The 14,999-nt window shown below is 42.1% G+C and overlaps 1 protein-coding gene across 1 annotated transcript; it reads right to left on the bottom strand.

Annotated features, from left to right (window-relative positions):
• Positions 1-12,236: 12,236 nt before the first annotated feature.
• LOC124386364 lies at positions 12,237-14,328 on the bottom strand. Its single transcript, XM_046850157.1, has 3 exons — positions 13,983-14,328; positions 12,944-13,885; positions 12,237-12,821 (listed from the first exon to the last, which is right to left on the bottom strand). The coding sequence occupies exons 1-3, from the start codon at positions 14,310-14,312 to the stop codon at positions 12,420-12,422; spliced, it is 1,674 nt and encodes a 557-aa protein (XP_046706113.1). The 5' UTR covers positions 14,313-14,328; the 3' UTR covers positions 12,237-12,419.
• Between the last annotated feature and the right edge of the window lie 671 nt (positions 14,329-14,999).

The raw sequence follows: 14,999 nt of genomic DNA on the forward strand, positions 1-14,999 counted from the left end.
CATACTACTCTGTCCTCTACATCTGCCTCTTTCAAACCAACTACCTGCATGTCTTCCCTCACCACATCCATAAACCTCCTCCTTGGCCGCCCTCTCTTCCAAACCATCTCAATGTCACCTCCCTCACTTTGCCCCAAAACGTGCTACATGCCAGTCTAAATTCAAATGCAAATTGTATTTATATTCAAAGTGCCTCTAATAAACTTGTTTCTAATCCTGTCCATCGTCATCACTCCCTATGAAAATCTGAACATCTTCAGCTCTGCTACCTCTAGCTTCACCTCCTGTCTTTTAGTCAATGCCACTGTCTCTAAACCAGACAACATCGCAGGTCTCACCACAGTCCTATGAACTTTCCCTTTCACTCTTCTATCACAAATCACTCCTGCCACTCTTCTCCACCCACTCCACCCTGCCTGTAAGAAGGGATTCCTATTTAGTTGTATTTCCACGCTTCACCACTAGAGGCAGACATACAGTTTACCAAGCAATGACAAGCTACCCGTGACATCACAGTGCTCCGTCCTCCACCAAGTGTATAAAAGGCCAGAACACGGAGCTCACCTCATATACAATCAATTCTATACTATTCTATTCTATTCTGTTCTGAATCCTGTATCGTGTTTTTACTGACGCGCTGGGGCGAGTACAATCCCCTGATCAGCGCATACCAGATAGTGAGAATCCTTATATGGTCCTTCGAGCTAGATAGGAAAACTTCCTAACATTTGGTCCTTCGAGCTGGATAGGAAAACTTCCTAACATTGGTCCTTCGAGCCGGATAAGTGTGCTTACCACAGAAGTAGGATGTCAGAGCAACTCTCCAGCGAGTTTTCGCGCCCACGACGCAGAACCCAGCCCCCATCCCACCTTAAAGACTATGAGGTAAAATTCTATGCACATCGTTCACATGAACAAGAAGAGGAAACACAGTTAAGCACGATGAGAGATGAATCTAGTGTGCTACCCCCTGATTATACTGATTCCCTTCCTCTAAGTTCACATGCTGAGGACATTGACGCAATTACGGATGCTGACATACAACATGATAGACCGTGGCTCACCACACAGCCTTTCAAAAGAGATGAAGAGGAGGAGCCTTCTTCACAGGAGGAAGAGTCTGCCCTCACACCCATTAGACATAAGTCAAAGACAAAGAGTCATGACATGGAAAATAGGCAACTCCGTGAAGATAAGGCGGCCATTCTGGAGGAACTCCGAGAACTTAAGGTCCTTTACAAGAATATGCAGAAGTTAACAGTAAAGCTGCTGGCACCTCGGCGACATCGAGTCAGAGAGACATCGGTCTCATTGCCCCCGACTATCAATAAACCACCTGCAGCGCCTAAGCCAGTGCCTTATACTCCACAAACTAGCCCCCGCAAACATCAAGTGCCCCCTAGTAAGAGTCCCTTAAAGTCGGAAGTAGATACATATGCCCATCTACCTAATGCACAATATCCTCCCTTGATGGGGCAGCTTCAGAGTGCCGTATCTTTGAACATGTTTTGTAGGGGCCCGCATCCAACAATTCCAGATTTTACCAGTCCAGACCCTAGAGAGTTTACTCATCTAAAGTTAGCCCTCAATAACATCCTCCCTCCCGATGCAACTGAACTCTTTAAGTATCAGATTCTCCTAGGACACCTCAAGTTTACAGAGGCTTGCCTAATAGCAGACTCATTCCTGAATTCCTCTCGGCCATACACAGACACCATGACTATGCTTAATGACAGATATGGACTACCTTTTCAGTTAGCCCTAACTAAGATAACAGAAGTCATGGATGCCCCTAATGTAGAGCCTGGAGATATAGCCAGTTTCAATCTGTTCGCCCTCCAAATTCAAGCTCTCATGGGTCTCCTAAACTCATTAGGCTCAGAGGGAGATGGTGAACTACAGTGTGCCTCACATGCAGAACGCTTACTCACTAAGTTACCCCCTGATTTGCGTGCTTCATTCAAACGACACCTTCCTCATCAGAATTCCTACACTCTACCGGATCTGGCAGAGTGGCTCAAGCTTGAATCCCGGTGTCAAGACTCTGTGAACTGGAATCAGAGAAAGGATCAGATAAGTAGGATGGTGCGGCCCAAACCAGGCCCAGTGGCGAAACATAAACTCGCTTCTGTCCTGCATGGAGCTGACCGCCCCCCAGAAACAGTTACTCAAGTGCTGCTGCCCTCGCATCAGTCCGAGCCAGGACGGGGACCTGAACAAAGCAGACCTCTGTGCCCATACTGCTATAGTACCGAACATTATTTAAGCCAGTGTACCACTTTCCAGGCATTCAGTACAAATCAGATGATTAAGTGGATCAAAGACAACAAGCGTTGTTGGAAATGTGGACGATCACACTTGGCTAAAGATTGTACCCTAAAGAAGCCCTGTCATCTGTGCAGTGGGAAACATCTTCAAATCCTTCATGAGGTTAATAGCCTACCTCAAAGGGAGAGTACCTGTCTAGTGAGTTCCACGAACAAACCCTGTATCTGGACAGGCCAGAATGTTCCAAGCGTGTTCTGCTAAAAGTGATCCCCGTTGTATTACAACACAACAATCGAGCCCTGAACACTTATGCAGTACTCGATGACAGGTCCGAAAGGACTATGTTACTCCCAGCTGCAGCTAAAAAACTAGGGCTACAAGGACAGAAGAAAGATTTAACATTAAGAACTATTCAACAAGATTTCAAGAAACTCAATGGGGCAGCAGTTTCCTTTAGAGTACACTCTATATCGCAGCCCCAACAGAGTTACTGGATCCAGAATGCCTTTACCTCTGAGCACTTAGGTATGGCAGAGCACTTTTATCCCATTGCAACACTCCAGCAGAGAGACCAACACCTAAAGGACATTCCTTTACAGCCCATTGATAAAGTACAACCCCTCCTTTTGATAGGAGCAGACCATCCTCACCTTATAACACCCGTTAAGCCTGTACGCCTAGGGCCCCCTGGAGGTCCATCAGCTATAAGAACTAGACTAGGCTGGACATTACAAGGCCCAACACACTTTCTGCAGCAGCAGCTACAGCCTCAAGGATGTTTACATATCTCTATTACTCCTCAAATGGAAGAACTATCCTGGAATGCAGAGAGACTCTCGCAAGGTGATACTATTCCACACAGAAATTAGAAATTAGTTACGTGATCAAAGCAGGATCAAGTGGCAAACGATTAATTACAAACCAGAACAACCAGGGTGATTGTAGATGGAGTGAATCGCTACACAACTCCCCCTTTGAGGAAAGCTAATATGCCACAACTCTGTGCCTCTAAGAACTGTGTTATGCCCAACTTAAGAAGCATAGAGCGGCGGTTGGCGAAGGATTCCGTGAAGGCAGTTGCATATAATGAAGAGATTAAGAGACTAGAGCTTGTTACACCTAACAGGTGGAGTCAAGGCCCACCCTTTTTATTTAAAGATTAATCAGATTGGCCAATCCTGCCATCCCTTAAAACCCCTGAAGATAAAGTGGAAAGGAGAGCCAGTATATTCTGTGGTGTCACGTGAACATCAAAGCCCTTAGATCCCAGTGAGTACAATTCTTGAAAAGACCTTGTTGAAGCCACAGTTCAACAACGTCAAAGTGATTTAGATCAATCTAGTATACCTACAGCTAAGGACTATGTGACAGCAGAACATCTCCTCTTCTGTAATATTCAACAAGATAGTTGTCCAGAAGAATACGAGCAACTAAGCTCTGGTAAGCCCGTATCCCCTACAAGTAGATTGCTCACTTTAGCCCCAGAATTCGATAAAGCCAGTCAGCTTATACGGGTGGGAGGACGCCTACGTCGTGCTGAAGGCTTAGAACTCCAAACAGTTCACCGTATTGTCCTAGACCCTCATCATCGAGCCACCAAATTACTCATTCAAAACTATGATAGTAAGCTGTGTCACCCAGGACCAAAACGAGTATTTACTAAATTGAGGAGAAGTGTCTGGATTCGTCGTAAGTGGAAGGCTAAACCTGAGGACCCTAGAATGGCTGATCTTTCTCCAGCATGCTGGAGACTTCACAAACCACCCTTGTACAGTACTGGTATGGATTGTTTTGGACCTTTCCCTATCAAAATAGGCAGACGTCTGGAGAAAAGATGGGGAATAATCTTTAAAGGTCTTACAACACGATCTGTACACATTGAGCTTTCCACAGCTATAGACACTGATTCCTTCCTCATGGCTCTGAGGAGATTTATAGCACGTAGGGGCACCCCCTCAGAACTAATATCTGACCAAGGCACTAACTTCCAGGGTGGAGAGAGAGAGTTAAGAGATGCCTTAAAGAATTGCAGCCAAGAACTTCAATAGCATGCTGCCAAACAGAAGATTGAATTCCGGTTCAACCCACCTAATGCCCCTCACTTTGGTGGCAGCTGGGAAAGGGAGATCCGATCTATTAAAAATGCCCTCCGTACAGTAGCAGAAGAAGTTCTTCAACAGTACTTATCGAAATAGAGAGAATCCTTAATAGCAAACCTTTAGGTTATGTCTCCTCCAATGTAGCAGATTTAGACTCAATCACCCCAAATCTTCTGCTCATGGGGCGGCTAGACAGCTCTTTACCTCAAGTGATAGACCCTGCCGATGAATACATAGGACGACGTAGATGGAGACAAAGTCAAGTTCTCTCTGTTCATTTTTGGTCAAGCTTTGTCAGACACTACTTACCCAATCTCCAACTACGCCAAAAATGGCATGCAGAGACTAAAACCCTTGCAGTTGGGTCTGTCATCATGATTATTGATCCCCAGTTACCACGAGCCCTTTGGTTGATCGGGAGAGTGTCAAAGACATTTCCTGGAGCAGATGGACAAGTTAGGTCTGCAGAGGTCAACGTTAAAGGTCGATTATACACACGGCCAGTTACCCGACTCATTAATTTACCAGAGATAGCAGTTGAAGACGACACCAAGATCAAACCGACAGACCTTTAGCTAAGATTTAGAAGCAAATATGCTATGCATATTTGGGGGCGGCAGTGTAAGAAAGGATTCCTATTTAGTTGTATTTCCACGCTTCACCACTAAAGGCAGACATACAGTTTACCAAGCAATGACAAGCTACCCGTGACATCACAGTGCACCGTCCTCCACTAAGAGTATAAAAGGCCCGAACACGTAGCCGCGACATGCATTTCCGCATCACGCAACCCACTGAACAGCAACTAGCAGAAGACAGCAAGAATCACCTCATATACAATCAATTCTATACCCAGTAAAGTAGAGTGTTCTGAATCCTGTATCGTGTTTTTACTGACGCGCTGGGGCGATTAAAATACCCAGATCAGCGCATACCAGATAGTGAGAATCCTTATATGGTCCTTAGAGCTAGATAGGAAAACTTCCTAACATTTGGTCCTTCGAGCCGGATAGGAAAACTTCCTAACACTGCCTGCACTCTTTTCTTCACTCCTCTAACATACTCTCCATTATTTTGCACTGCTGATCGCAAGAACTTGTACATATCCACCTTCTGGTTTAAAACTACACTGCCATCTCTCCTAAACATCTCCATGCTTCTACCAGTATGTCGTCTGGTCCAACCGACTTTTCACTCTTCATCCTCTTAATTGCTGCTCTCACTTCCTCCTTACTAATCCTACCCACTTCCTGCTTCACCATCTCCACATCATCCAACCTTTCTCTCTCATTTTCCTCATTCGTCAGCTGCTCATAATACTCCCTCCATCTTCTCAACACACTCTCCTCACTAGTCAACACATTTTCATCTCCATCCTTCATTGCTCAAACTTGCAGCACATCCTTCCCAGCTCTGTCCCTCAACCTGGACAATCTCTACAAATCCTTTTCTCCTTCCTTAGTGTCCAACTTCTTATACATCTCCTCGGATGCCTTTTCCTTGGCTTTCATCACATTCCTCTTCACCTGCTGCCGCATCTCCTTGTACTCCTGCCTACTTTTCTCATCACTCTGTCGATCCAAATTCTGTTTTGCCAACCTCTTTCTCACTTACTCATTCCACCACCACGTCTCTTTGTCTTCCTTTCTATTTCCAGATGTCCAGTGTCTTTCCAGCTGTCTCACTTCTGCAGTAGTTGCCCAATCAACCAGCACCTTCTTACCACCACCGAACCCCTGTCTTACACTACAGTCTTCTTCCTTCAGTCTCCACCAATACTTGTGGAGGTTGTTGGTAACCTGGGCCTTGACCGATTCGGTATGAAATTTTTTGTTTGTGATCCGCATATTTGCTTGGGTAACCCTGACTTCTATTCTATTCTATTCTATTCTATTCTATTCTATTCTATTCTATTTATTTCATTTCATTTCATTTCATTTCATTTCATCGTTAGAATTGTTATATTCTGGTCAGGGTCACTGAAGATCAGAGGCCTATCTAAGAATAAGGTGTGAGGTGGGGATACAGGAGACCGTGGTTCGAATCTCGTGTCCCCGGTTTATCGCAGAATTGCATTTACGACGTAACTAATTTGTTTAGCTGATTTTCCCGATTTCTCTTATTAGAAATTGTTTTTATGGAGTTCAATGTTGAAATAATGAAATTTATTAATAAAAATATAATAAAAAATTAAAGAAATATGTTCTTGCAATAAAATTCTTGCAAATGTTTTCGGTGTGTTTTAAGTATGTGGGAGGACGTTAAAAAAAATTAAATAAAAAGCATTTTTGGGGTGGCATCCGTTTATCGCGAGTGGTATTGCAATTACTGTATACCCCTGGTGGAATGTTTTGTTCTATTGAAAATGCAACACTTTAACTAACCAGACCTTATAACCAACCTATTTATTCAACATATTCATGTTTTTTTGCATTAGTTGCAAACTACCATTTGATATTTAAGCCAGGCTTCCAGGATCACTTTTGGTATGTAGTGCTTTTTAATTCATTCACAACCGATCGATCAAAACAATCATGCCAGCCCTCTCAGGCTCATCTAACACATCTTACACAACCATTACAGCTTTCCTACAATATTTTACATACATGTCCTTCTTATGGATATACGAGACGAATATCTCATTTCAAATGAGTTTAATGGTTTACATTTTCAAAGGTGTAATTACAGAATCAAACAGCAGAGGGCAAACGAGGGCTTTTGCCCACAACACATCATCGCATCAAATAGTAATAAAATTGTATTTACCTTTACTGCAATAATGTATATACTGATAATTAAATACTACTAATAGTCATAATAATGCATAGAAAAATAAGAAAGGGGAGTAGGAGAAGGAAAAGAAGAAGGACGCATCATTGTGCTCTAGTTTTATACGGCGGCGCTACATGGCTTATCTCAGGCATTTCTTACTGATTTAGGGAAGAACCAATCTGGAGCACTTTGCTCAGATGAGGCAGGTTTACCATGAATAATTTAAGCTCAGTTGGTGCAGTAGAGGCCCCAAACATTTCAGGATATTAAGAATGCAACTTCTTAAATGTTTTCAAATCAATGTACATTATATGGACAAAACTACTGGGACACCACACTTTGTTTTTAACCATTTGTGATTCTTCCTTAACCTGCGGTCTTTGGATGTGGTACCATTACATTTTCCCCTTCATTGAAATAGAAGATCCAAAACTGTTTCACAGCATCACAATGCCCCTGTGCCCAAAGCCGACTTTATGAAGATATGCTTTACATAAGTTGAAGTGGAAGATTTCCTGCATTAGAGCTCTGACCTCAACCCTACTGAAGCCCTTTGAGATTGATTAAAACACTGACTGCACTCCATGCCTACTTACCTCATCTACAGTACATCACTACCTGACTTTACTAATGCCCTTGTGGCTGAATGACCACAAATCTCCATTACACAGTCCAAAATTTAGTGGAACATCTTCCTGGAAGAGTGGAGGTTATAACAAGTAGGAGCTAAATGTGGAATGGGATGTTCAAAGAAGCATATACGAATCTTACAGTCAGGTACAAACTTTCGCCCATATGGTGTGTCTATTCTACAAGGCAGTTAGAAATTAGTGTCTCTTTTCATTGATTCAACAGCAGACTTTACAACAGTGGAAATACTGTAAGATGCAGAAATAACAGAGAATCATATATATGTGTTCACAGATGTGTTACAGGAGTATCCACACTCTAAAACTATATGAAGATAATAGGGTTTTAGATCGGTTGCTTGTAAGCCAAGACAGCAGATTACACAGAATAAGTCTTCAGAATGCTTATCTTTGAATTCATTTCCCCCTGATGGACTCAGCAAATATCTGCCACAAGGCGGGTTTTTGTTTGAAGAGAGTCGTCACCTATTATTAAACTGCACAAGGGGTGTCAGTCCTCACTGCTCTCCTCAAACAAATATACTTGAAAACGACGTGAAAAAGATCAACATTCAGAAAATGTGTTGTGTCCATGTTTTTGATGAATCATTTTGTTCGATTTGATTGACAAATGTGACAAAATAAAAATTAATCCACACACACACACCTCCCTGTTGAAATGGTAGGATTTTGTGAGGTAAAAACAGAAACCAAGACGAATAGTGTCAGATGGTTTTTGAGCTTTTAACGGGGACAAAAATAAGTAAAACAAAGTAAAATAACCTGTATAATAGAATAGCCTTTATTTGTGTCGGCCATGACATGGCGCCCCTGGAGCATAGGCAAAACTCGTTGCAAAATTGACTCTATATTGAAATTTTTTTGAATTTAATTTGATAAATTTTTAATTGTATAACACTTTTAACTGGACAGTGTCTTAAATCAGCTTTACAGAGATAAAAAGGGTATAAAGAATAAAAGAAGGTATGAAGTGTGTTCCTTATAAGTTTGTAAGTTTAGCCCTAAAGACCAGTGGTGGACAAAGTAAATGTAATTTGGTACTGTACCTAAGTAGCTTTTTTTTTTTTACGTTTTTAACTAAATAACTTAACTAAAGTAATTCTTTGAACTTCACAACACTACATTTCAAAGTCAAATATCTTCCTTTTTATTCTCATCTACATCTTGTGAAAAGAGTTGTTCCTTTTTTATTCATGAGCGGATAAAAACTAATCAGGGGAAAGCGTGCGCTCTGTTTTGAACTTGTTTTGATTGCAGCTTGCTGGTAGTTATCACGAACATACAGTTCAGCATCAGTTCAACACCAAGCAGAACATTTTGAGAGGAAGAAATGATGGAAGAAACTCCTGACTCAAACTCGCCACAACACCAGTGGTCTTATTTGCTACATTTTTTTTAAGTAGTTGAAACGAAGGTTTTGGGCTCATGATCATTTTAATAAATATCAGTGTTTGACTCATTAATATCATTCTATTAATAGATTGGTGTGCTAAGAGTGACTGTTGCAAGGAAAACCTTCCTGAGATAGGATAAGGAAGAACCTTTAAGAGGAACTCAAAAGGGAACCCATCCATATTTGGGTGACATCGAATGTCCAGTCATTACAATTCCATTGTTTTTGAGGTGTACTCTTAGGTGAAAGGTGCTTAAATGCAGAACTGTTCAAGCAAAATGAGGTCTTGAGCCATTGTAGTATACTGTTAAAATTAATTGCAGTCCAAATCCATCCACAAAGTTCTTGCGTTGTTCAATAACTTGATGGATCTTTAGGTTGTTGATGTGAAACCATCCTCAGCTGGTCTCCATTTGAAAAGAAATCCATCCAGAGTTAGGACGATGAATCAGTTAGATCCGAAGAAGAAAAGGAACAGGAACACTGGTACGTCAGAAGGCTCTGGGTTGAGAACAGGCTTACATTTAAGGCAGAGCGACTAATTTATACAACAGATCAGTTGAAGGTTAAAGACCCTGCTTACAGTAGAGAGCCCAGCAGTTTGGCAGTGCTGGGATTTGAACTCATGACTTTCCAATCAGGGGGTACAATGTCTTAATCACTTAACAACCACTTCCCACTTCTAGCCTGGCATGTGGAGACTATGTGAGATTGTTGTCACGTAGTCTTTTCATGGCTATCTGGCCATCTTGCCAGAAATTCCTACAATATCTCTAAGTTCTCACATCTTGTTCTTTAATACTTGATGGACGTCCCGTTCTTAGTCATTTTATCATAGTGACAATCACAATTTTCTCCACTTACTGATGATGGCCTTCATAGTGTTCCATGGTACATCTAATGTTAATGAAACTCTTTTGTACCCCTCTCTGGATCAATACCCTTTGACCATGAGATGCAAGCTTTGCAAGATATTTGTGAAATACAGTCTACAGTCTGACCCGTTATAAAAGAGTGGGATCACTTATGCACCCCCTTCCTCAATATCCTGATTTGTTTTTCCACTTGCTATAAGGACACGAGTGATGGGAAAAGGATCTGACAAGGTTAATATGTTTCTTTTTTTTTTTTTTTTACCTGATCCCTAAACAAAATCATTAGAGTAGAGCAGTCGAAAAAGAATGAAGAATGCGTAGCGGAACAGAGAAAACGAGTGGAATAGGTAGGGGGAGGCCAGGCAGCAGGAAGAGAAAACTAGAGAGGAAGGAGGGGAAAAAGACAGAGAAGAGGGTCACTCTAATTGCACATGAGAGAGTGGAGAGAAAGTTCCTCCTTTTGTAAGCAGATCCACAGCTGCTTCAATCATCTGAACGTTCCGGAGAGAAAACAGAGAAGTGCACTTAGGGCATAATGTTTCTCTCCACGTCTGTTTAATTTCAGTATGGAGTCTGACAATGTCGAGCAGGTAGACTTGAGGAGTATTCATAAATGCCATTTGCTTCATAGTGGCAAAAGCAGCTGCCGTTGTTAATCAAACACAAGTGTAATAAGGGCTCATTGAGGCCCACTGGGACAAGATTTATACTGCCCCATGCTTGCACTGTTTGAGAAGACGGTTAATGAGAGGGTTGTTTTGATTAGATGATGATGCAAATGATTAGAAATATCTAAGAAATTCGACATTCAACAAATCAAAGTAACAGTTCCGGCAGTGTGGTTATGATGTGCAAAATGATTTGTGCCTCAATAAGATTGGGAAAAGAGAAAGTCTTATAATGTTGTGCATAACATCTGCCCATGCAGAAATTGTCTGAACTAATTTTGTGTTTTTTGAGATATATATGTTTTTATTGTCAGGAAGGGGCATTTTGCTTAAACCTGGCAACTTTTAATGAATGAAATTGCCTCAAACACAGTTGAGCAAACAAAACAAGCTGTAAGATATCTGCATGCTGCCTATTTTACATGCTGCTTACTCAAAAAATTCACTCGAGGGCAGCCTACAGCATATTTCATGTGTTCTTCGCTCTTATTTGAAGTAATGAATCTAGTCACAAGTTGCTTCTGAATCGGAGGAATGCAAAAGCCATATAGCAGAGTAAGACACCGAGGTTTTTTTTTGTGGCAAGAGCAAGGCAGGCAATTTATTCCCATGTACAGGAAATATATTATGGAATGTAGATAATATTCTTTGGCCTGAAATGATAAATGAGAAATTTCTTTAATCATAGTAACATAAACAATTCAAATGCAAAAAGAATATTACCACTTCCTTTCCAATTCCTCATTTATATACACAGTAATGAAAACCTAATTGAAATGTTAGTGCTGTATGTGGAAATGTTTTAGCATTGATGCAGCTGCGTGGTTACAGCTTTAATAAATACTTTTACAAAAAAGATTGATTTGGAATACATTTATTTTATTTTTTTTTCCGATCAAATTGTATTTATTTTGCTGTGGTCCATTCTGTGAACGTTGTGTCTATTTATTGCTTTGAGAGCACCGATTTTACTTTGGGGGACAAATGTGTCATATTAACTGAGGGGAAAAAGTAAACAAAGAAACCTCATGTGAAAAAACAGTGCTTTAAGTGCAGCCCAAAAGACTGACACATCTTAAGGTTTATTAACCCTGCGCAAATCTGCGTAAATTCCCTGGACCTAACACCTACTAGCACCCCTGCTGAGATTTTCACAGGTCTTCAGCTCCATTGTTCTCCTGTTTTTGTTGTGCAAACACACCCATTACCTGTGAGGCCTGGCACATTTGCATTTGTTTACTCAGAGTAGCTCAGATCCAAGGCCAAACCTCTGTGTTTGACATGGAAACCTTCAGAAATGCCTGCCGTATCTATACAAAATATCCCACACACTGACTGACCTGCAAATTTTAAAGACACACATTCACATTTTATGGAAACACAAGTCTGTTTTATTTATAAAAAAATGTGTGAAAACAGAATGAAAAGTTGCTAATACAATGACATGAATAAAATGAAAACTTGCTAACACTTCAGTCTCCAATGTATGTTTGTACACAAATGTCATAAGCTGAGTGAAGTTATGGTCCATGGTGTGAGGCCTGGCACATTTGCATTTGTTAGCTTAAACCAAGGCAGGCCGAACCTTGTCATTGTGTGTGACATGGAAACTTTCAGAAATGCCTGCCGTATTTATACAAAAGACACACATTCACAATATATGGATACACAAGTCTGTTTTATTTTAAAGTGTTTCAAACTTTACAGCGTTTGCAGACCCAGTGTCCATCGTCCCTGCATTTGGCACAGGTGAATTTCTGACATGTTGCACAGGTAAACCTGCTGCGATTCCTGTTGCAGTTCTCTTGCACCTGGCACTGCGTTGTCCGTACAGTCCCTGGCACAGCAGCTGCAGCAGCTTCAGCAGCCTGCCTCTTTGCCAATATTTCCTTGTGCTGCATGAATTGGCAACAAAGTTCCTTAGCTAGAAGCCTCAGAAACAATCTTCTGCTGAATGTCCACCCTGTACATGCCTTGTACAAAATGTAGGCATTCACCGCCGCCAGGTCCAGCATATTGTAAAAAACCGCTACTGGCCACCTGCTTGTTGCTGCCCTTACGGAATACATCCGCGCCATTTGGTCATCTACACCACACTGTAAAAGCAGAGAGAGAGAGAGAGAGTCATGAGTATATGTGCTTTTTTTCTATAGGCCTGTATAGTACACATCAGAAAACATTGTAGCACTGGTGTAAAATTATACACACATTCACATACCTTCATGTGGTTATAGTCTGTTATCGTGTTGGGTTTCCTCTTTCTGCCCTCACCGATCGTCACGTCTTGGTGCATGGAACTTAGAACACACACAGTCTTGTTTTTTTTAGGTGCATAAATTGTCAAGGAGACACTGCCACTTCTAAGCACTGAAGTGGAGAATACCTCTCGCTGTGCAGTGTTTTTTGCAAGTTGAGGAAGTTCACGCCGGACTTTATTCACAGTGCCCAGTAGCGTTGTTTTGCGCTGCAGCAGTCTGTGCAACAGTGACAGTGAAGTAAAGAAATCGTCCGTCATGACATTTCTCCCATCATCCAAAAATGGCCCCATCAGATTCATGACCACGTTCTCTGCCAGCCTATCTCCCTTCTGACCACTGGGGTCCTTGGGGTCCTTTCCCAAGTAAGGAGATGTATTGCAGACATATTTGGTCTCCAAATCCGTGGCCATCCAGAACTTGATCCCAAATTTGTCTGGCTTGGTTGCGTTATACTGTGTGAATGGACAATGAACCTTGGTAGGGAACAGCCGTTCATCTATGGTCATGTGTTCTCCTGGAGTGAAACTCTCAGCACAGTTCTTGTTGAAGCGTGTCCAGATGTCGGAGATCGCCGCAAATTTGTCTGTTTTCACCCGTTCTGCCCGTGTGTCCTTGTCATCAAATCGAAGGTGTTTCATAATTGAAATGAATCTATCTCGGGGCATTGTCTCTTTGATTACTGGCACCAGAAAGCTTTCTGACCAGCAATCCACAATGGCACCAACGGGACACATGATTGCTCTTACAAACAGAATTGAAATGAATGCCATCAGTTCATGAATTGCCAAATTCCAGTCCGGCTCTGTTCTGCGGGCTTGATGGACCGTGCACTCCCTGATGGTCTGCAGCATTCCCACGTCTATCAGGCAAAGGAAGCTTTGGAGCACGCTTGTAATTTTACGCTGTCGGAAGATAAACAAATAGAAAATGGTAAATTTACATGAGCCTCACTCTAAATGGGTTTATATAAATATCATATGTACAATGGCAATGACAAACCTTAGCAGATTCTGTGGGTCCAGCTTGCGCAGTGAAGCACGTGTGATTTGCTACTGCACTGGGCTTTCCAATGTCCTCCTCTACCCACACAGTGCCGTCTTTTGCCGTCTGGCTCAGACAGGGCTTCCCAGTACCACGGTGCCTCTTCCGTGGAGGCATGTTGGGTTCTTGTTCCGTCTCCTTTTCGGATTCTTCTGAGGAGGTATCAGTGCCCTGCTGGACAAATGAAATCTCTCCTCCATCAGAGTCTGCTTTGTCCATTTCTTGAAGCAAGGCCAAAGCCTGTTGCGTGGAGAGGTTCTTCCTGCGTGGCAGTGATACGGAGGCCATCCTGATGTGCGTTCTCAAAAATGCGAAGAAGAAATGATTTTCCCGCCTGGGTCGGTCTGCTTTTATGCACAGCAATGTGCTGTAGTCATGGAACTGCTTCACAATGGACAAAATCACACCTTGCAAAGCTGGAGAGTGATGGCCAATGAACCCTTAGTAATGGCCAATGAAAGTGAAAGGCCTGCCTTGGATCTGAGATACTCTTAGTAAACAAATGCAAATGTGCCAGGCCTCACAGGTAATGGGTGGTTTGCACAACAAAAGCAGGAGGAGAATCGAGCTGAAGAACTGTGAAAATCTCAACAGGTGTAAATAACACCTCAGGACTTGCACCAGAAAATAGAAAAGTCAGTAATTCTAGGGCAGAACGACAAGGAGGTGCTAATAATCGGGACCGCGAATTGTCTCGATCGTGACTAAAAAAAAGGGGGTCTGCTCAGTGTCGTAATTAGAAGTGATCGCGCTGAGCACAAACCCTGTTATAACACTTGACATTTCAGAGTAAGAATTTCGGGAGGGGGGGTTCATGTCAAAAGAAAAAAGGCCAGACGCTTTCAGAGAAAGGCTGATGAGCGAGCACTTAACTCAGCAAGGCAATCCAAATAGCAATCAGGAGGAAAGGCATTTCTCAGCTCGTTCATATAACGGCATCTCTACTGCTACTAAGCACCTGGGATGAACTGAAGC

Source organism: Silurus meridionalis, chromosome 5 (assembly GCF_014805685.1).
Source record: "Silurus meridionalis isolate SWU-2019-XX chromosome 5, ASM1480568v1, whole genome shotgun sequence".
In the NCBI taxonomy this organism is placed as follows: Eukaryota; Metazoa; Chordata; class Actinopteri; order Siluriformes; family Siluridae; genus Silurus; species Silurus meridionalis.

Coding starts and splice junctions, on each gene's coding strand:
- LOC124386364 (XM_046850157.1), bottom strand. CDS start 14,312: ATGGCCTCCGTATCACTGCCACGCAGGAAGAACCTCTCCACGCAACAG. Junction 13,886..13,982: donor GACCCACAGAATCTGCTAAG/GTTTGTCATTGC, acceptor ATCTTCCGACAG/CGTAAAATTACAAGCGTGCT. Junction 12,822..12,943: donor CAGACTATAACCACATGAAG/GTATGTGAATGT, acceptor CTGCTTTTACAG/TGTGGTGTAGATGACCAAAT.